This window comes from Microtus oregoni, unplaced genomic scaffold (genome assembly GCF_018167655.1).
Source record: "Microtus oregoni isolate MIOR12 unplaced genomic scaffold, Mior012 000018F_ref0000195, whole genome shotgun sequence".
Taxonomy (NCBI): Eukaryota; Metazoa; Chordata; class Mammalia; order Rodentia; family Cricetidae; genus Microtus; species Microtus oregoni.
In genome coordinates this window covers 6,375,743-6,381,742 of record NW_024543077.1, presented here as the reverse complement: position 1 = coordinate 6,381,742, position 6,000 = coordinate 6,375,743, and the positions used below count along the sequence as shown (strand labels likewise).

General features: G+C 45.6%; 1 protein-coding gene across 4 annotated transcripts in view; it reads right to left on the bottom strand.

Annotated features, from left to right (window-relative positions):
* Positions 1-1,815: 1,815 nt before the first annotated feature.
* The window catches only part of LOC121459036 (protein PHTF2), a 91,838-nt gene continuing 87,653 nt past the window's right edge, over positions 1,816-6,000 (bottom strand). For all 4 annotated transcript variants that reach the window (XM_041668527.1, XM_041668528.1, XM_041668529.1 and 1 more), the window contains 2 exons: positions 4,705-4,830; positions 1,816-4,122 (listed from right to left, as the gene is read on the bottom strand). In XM_041668527.1, coding sequence (XP_041524461.1) covers positions 4,102-4,122; positions 4,705-4,830 — 147 coding nt within the window. In that variant the 3' untranslated portion in view covers positions 1,816-4,101. The remainder of the gene's footprint in view (positions 4,123-4,704; positions 4,831-6,000) is intronic.

Sequence of the window (6,000 nt, the reverse complement as noted above, 5' to 3'; positions counted from 1 at the left end):
ACAGGGTGAGGAAGCATGTCTACGCGGCCATTTTATCAGCTTCTGTGTCCTCACAAACTCTTCCCACAGCACCAAGGACAGGTGTCCCCACCGACAGCCCACAGCTGAGAGAACCAGAGCTTGGGAAATGTAGCGCAGGAGGGGTGAACTCAAGTATGAGACACGGAAGTAGGAAGATGCCATAACAGCAGATCTCTGTGAGTCTGAGGCCAGCCCGGGGTGCAGAACGACCAGGACAACCAAGGCTCCACAGAGAAACCCTGTGTCCAAAAGGAAAGAGGGAGGGGGGGAGAGAGAGAGGGAGGGAGGGAGGGAGGGAGGGAGGGAGGGAGGGAGGAAGGGAAGAAGGGAAGAAAAGAAAATCAAGGACAAGAGGCTGAAGACCGTGAAACTATGTTTGTTCTTTCAGCAGGGCACAATGACATCAAGGAGAGAAGCCACGACAAAGTAAATTATGACCCTTTTCCTGCTGAGGCTGGTTAGTTTATACACAAGCTGGCGAGAAATACAGGCTGGTAATTTTTTAGTTTGTTTGTCCCAGAGTATTTTCTTAGGGTGAAGTATTTTTGCTTAGTTAAGAAGGGAGCAGTGTTAGACACCATCACACATGACGCCTGCAGAGGGAACCTGGGATGTGTGAGCTCTGTCATTACCTATGCAGCCTTGGACAAGCTACACTGATTTTGTGGTCTATCTGTCCACTGGGGCCTTTGCAGGAGGTAGAATATAAGGGCCTTCGACTCGAGGTCATTCATTACTCCTTAGACAGCTCAAGCCACCATCATAAATAAGCTCAGAGCTCCCAATGCCACCTCATGTTCTGCAGAGGAGCCAGAGAGGTGCTAACGGAGGAGTCACGTGATACCGCTCCCATAAAGATTCTAACGGCAGGATTCAGAAAATATCCTGTTTCCAAAGCAGAAGAGGGTCCTGGAGGGTGGGTGGACCCCAGAGAGGGCCACTGCTCCTTGCCTTTGGTACCCCCCTCCCGTTGTCTCCACTCTTTCTAATATTCTTTTTGGAAAACTTTCCCCGAATTCTAGGAACCACTTAAGCAAACTAAGTATAAACCGAAGGAAAGTTACGGAGCCTGGTTCTCAGAAGCGGACATCCCACTACTTAGCTTGGCTCGGCTCTGAATGACAGGAACCTGTGGAATCTCATGATATTTGGGACGGAGTGTGGGACTGAGTTACTGACACTCTTGGCTGGTGTCTGATAGCGAATGTGTGGGGCACTATGCTGTGGGCTTGCTTGCTCCCAGCAGCCTCCTGGCTCCCCCCCTCCCACGTGGGCAGTGCAGCAGGGGAGAGCTGGGACTATAATAGCCTGAACAAAAAAAGGGGGAGCCATACTGCTGCTGCTGCTGCTGCTGAAGGTGGATTCTGTGGGGACTTTGCTCACTAAAGAGCCAGTTCTGAGCTTAAGGTCGGTCTGAAGGCGCACGAGACTTCCGGAATAATCTGAGTACCACGTGCACCTCTATCAATTAGGAAACAGATTTCACCATTTAACTTCCTTGTTGGTCATGATATCTCAGAGTGATTTATGCGGGCAAAACTGTATTTAAAGTATCACTGCTCCCATTACTGCACTCGAGGCCACAGTCAGCTTTCTCCGTTCCAGTGCAAAGGCACCGCTATTACCCACGCACAAGCATCGTGGTGTGTGCGCCGCTATCCTATCCGAAGGTCAAGAAACTGAAAACTTTACTTCCATCATCCCTTGTCTAAAGGGTGTGACAGGGGCTGATGCTGCAGCAAACACACAATTACCCCTGACATGAAACTGAAAACAACACACACGATGGTCAGTCATAGGATGTTTTATTTTAAAAACAGCACGCAGTGAAGAAACCGCACACAGCACCTGCCATACCTCTGCCTCTGAACTGCTTCTTCTCTGTGATGTGTTAGGTTACAGTCTCAACTTCTTACAGTTACAGTATCCTTAAAGGCAGCGACGTCAACTACTTTGAAACAGTTCCGTTAACATTGTCAACTGCTTAAAACATCTCCCTTTCAGTATTCTACGGTTGCCCACACTAACGGCACAACAATGAGTCACACCGCTGACAGGTATCTGTACCACCAACTCCCGACTCTATGTCAAACACAACTACGACCTAAAGCAAGCATTTTCCTAAATCTGTATACTCAGCTACTTTTCTCAAAAATATTTCCATTCTGAAATAGGTTTTTGTAAGATACAATAATTTCATCTTTTTATTACTAACAGAACTCATGCTGTACTTTTTTTCCCTCAAAATATATTTGATATAATCTGTGCAAAATGTCAAGTTCTGTATAAGTATGTACCTTATTTTGAAAAAGTTTATAAAATATAGCGCCTAAAAACAACCTCAACATTAGACAATAGAGAAAGAAACATGTCAGACAAAGCCTAATTCGTCACATGAGAAACTAAGTATGTTCTTAAAGCTCAGGTATACATTCCTTGAAAATACTAAGAATGCACTTTGGTCATTATCGACAGATTAGAACACAGGCAAATGGAACACAACGCTGTGTGCCGTTTCCTACACAAAGAGCACTCTACCATGAGGCTGACCTCAGGCTAGTCAAAGGAACAGGAAGAGCAACATGGCGTCACGTGGCTCCGTCCTCTGCACATTCCTGATATTAAGAGTGATTCGGGAATGAGAACTGCACCAATCAAATAAATTATTTACAGTTAATTATTTAAACCCCTTAAAATACACTAAAGTATGAATATATTCAATGTGACTTTGCACCAAGAAAATTCTAGACTGTTTCAAATACGTTCTTTGTTTTAGAAACCAAATGCTTGGCTCAAACAAAGCAATCGCAAAAAATATTTTGCTTCACGTATTTCTTAAAACTACTGATTGTACGGATGTAACAACTTAGGATCAAGGCCAGATGCAGGGGACTATTGTATCTGCCCTATTTATCTATCAGGAAACATGATAAGCTCCCTCGGGACACTTGACAAGTTACTGAAGGGAGAGAAGCTAGCTTTCCGAGTTAAAAGCATCTAAAAATAGCCCTTAGATAATGGAGCAGGAGGAGGGGTGCACCAGATTAAATTCAGAGGTTAGGAGTGGTAGAACGAAGCTGTCGTTTCAGAAGATATGGAAATTTTATAACTAGCAATCAGATAAGTATTTTGTTGGTTCTTAGCTTTACTTAAGTGTGCTAGGAACAGCATAAGCGCTAGTGTACCATGGGAAATTCTTTTGAGTAACGTAGCATACTTTAGTAAAAGCGGTAGGCACTTCACTTATGAGACGAGGCAGACCTCACTCAAAAGGATACCGTATTCTGCCCTAGTACGCTGTAATGCATCCCACATAAAGATAATACACCGAAAGTAACAATCTTAAAAAGTGCACGCACTGAGCGTGCACAGCTGGAGCTGTGCAAACAGCTCAGTATTTCAAATAAATACATTTATCACTAATTTTTATCAAAATATTTTACAGTATGGTAACCATTTACAATTATTGCTCCATAGGGTTTTATTATCAAAGAGCACTTGTTGACCTGTGACATAATACCACATAGTAATACTGAAGGGTGCTTCAGCTGCAGCTTCATCGGCTTACATCCCAGCACTGCTCTGAGAGATCTCAAGAGCGACCCCGAGTGGATCCTGGTTCACCAAGGTACATGTCCTGTGTGTTTAGCTGCGTCCGATGCACTATTTCGGAGTTGAAGTTTTCCTCAAGTAAGGCAAGTTCACGGCATTGATGCAGAAACAGTGCTTAGCGATGGCTTTGAGTTTCCCAATGTGTCGATTATTTATGGACGATTACCAGGACCTCAGGTTTCTGGGTCGGTTTTGTCACCCTTTCAACAGCTAAGAACTTCAATGCTTTAAACAGACTAAAACCAATGTAAAAAAAAAAAAAAAAAAAGAATGAAAGAAATACACACACAGACAGACACACAACAACAAAAACAGTAAACAAGCAAAATAAATAAAAGAATTGCACTATGCAGTCTGATGTAAACACTTGGTTCCCAGCAGACTCCGGGGCAGAGGCAGCGACTGCTTCCGGACAGCTTCCTCAGCTCTCTCGCTCTGGAACACGGGACACCTCTTCACATCTCAACGTCAGGACTTAATCTTCCATAGCTACGGAAAAACGTTGCAAGTCATGATAGTTATTAACATGGAAGCTTAGGTCCTACCGCACACTACCCTTAAACTCCACTCCCAGGTGCGGAGTGCAGGGTTTCCTCCGTCACCTCCTTTAAAGACGCGTCTGGACCACCGCGGTGGACATCAGGTTGCTCTTGTTGGCTTTTACTGGGAAATGTCAACATACACCCAATATTTGTTTAATATGTTCTTTCTAACCCTTACTAACACTATACATGTATCACAGGATATACCCATTGCTACACAAATGATACAGTTTTGGGCCCAGAGGAGAATATGGCTCTTTCTGTTGAATCATTAGAATCAATTTCAATTAATGAGGAAAAGCAAATCCTTCCTTTATGTACCCCAGAAGAGTCCTATAATAATGAATTCTGTTCCAGATTAGAAGTTCTATCAATATGAGAATCCATGCCTATAAGTAAGTCCCTGAAGTTAAATGTGTAGCCACTGCTAATAACTGTACAAACTTGTTAAAATAGCCCCACAATGCATGTGAAATCTCAAAAGGGAAACGGGGTTAAAGAAAATGACACAAGGCTTGCCGGCTTTTACCTTTAAGTTGAACCCAAGCAGGTCACTGATGACGCCAGAGACAGCGGACAGGATGACGACCTGGGTGATGTTGTAGAGCAGCGGGTTCATCGTGAGTCCGTACAGCCTGAAGGGGCTGTCCAGCTCCTGGGGGCAATCAGACAGAAACAGTGTTAGCTCAGCCTGAAGGGGCTGTCCAGCTCCTGGGGGCAGACACAGTGTTAGCTCAGCCTGACGGGGCTGTCCAGCTCCTGGGGGCAGACACAGTGTTAGCCCAGGTCCTGCAGCAACTCCAGTTAAACAAAACCCCCATAGGCAAAAGAGAGCTAAAAAAAAAAAATCACTATTCGAAAAATTATAAATTATGAATAATTTTAGAAAATACAAACTTACCTAAATTTGGAATAAGAAAATAAATTTTATAAATTGTTTACTTCAATTCTTGTTACCAATGGACGCCTAGTGAAGTCTTGGTCTAATAGCCATAGATTAGAGAACGCACTTTGGGACACGAGCTGGACCAGAAGCTAAGGGAGCACTGCTCCCTCTCACCTGAGTCCATTCATCTTCAAATGCACAAATACTGATGATTCGAATATTGAAAGGTCTGTTACACAGGCACCGGGCTGGGCTCTGGGAAGGCAAGCTCAGTCCTGGCACAGAAGGACTTTACAGTTCAGCCAGCATGCAGAGTCAAGTGAGGTCCTCCGAAGAGCAGGCTTGTGGGGGCCAGGGCTGGAGAACGGCTGCAGGCTGCTGAGTACTGCTGAGCTCCCCCCCCCCCCCCACACACACAAATAAGGGAGCGCACTGACTTAGAGGGTTGGGACCTCCTCAGCCAGACTTGGCCCAGCACTAAAGGAACTGAAGCCAGGGTGTGTGTGTGTGTGTGTGTGTGGTGTGTGTGTGTGTGGTGTGTGTGTGTGTGTGTGTGGTGTGTGTGTGGTGTGTGTGTGTGTGTGTGGTGTGCGTGTGTGTGTGGTGTGTGTGTGCGTGTGTGTGTGGTGTGTGTGTGCGTGTGGTGTGCGTGTGGTGTGTGTGTGTGTGTGGTGTGTGTGTGTGTGTGTGGTGTGTGTGTGGTGTGTGTGTGCGTGTGGTGTGTGTGTGCGTGTGGTGTGCGTGTGCGTGTGGTGTGTGTGTGTGTGTGTGGTGTGTGTGTGGTGTGTGTGTGGTGTGCGTGTGTGTGGTGTGTGTGTGTGGTGTGTGTGTGCGTGTGGTGTGCGTGTGTGTGGTGTGTGTGTGGTGTGTGTGTGTGTGGTGTGTGTGGTGTGCGTGTGCATGTGGTGTGTGTGGTGTGTGTGTGTGGTGTGTGTGTGG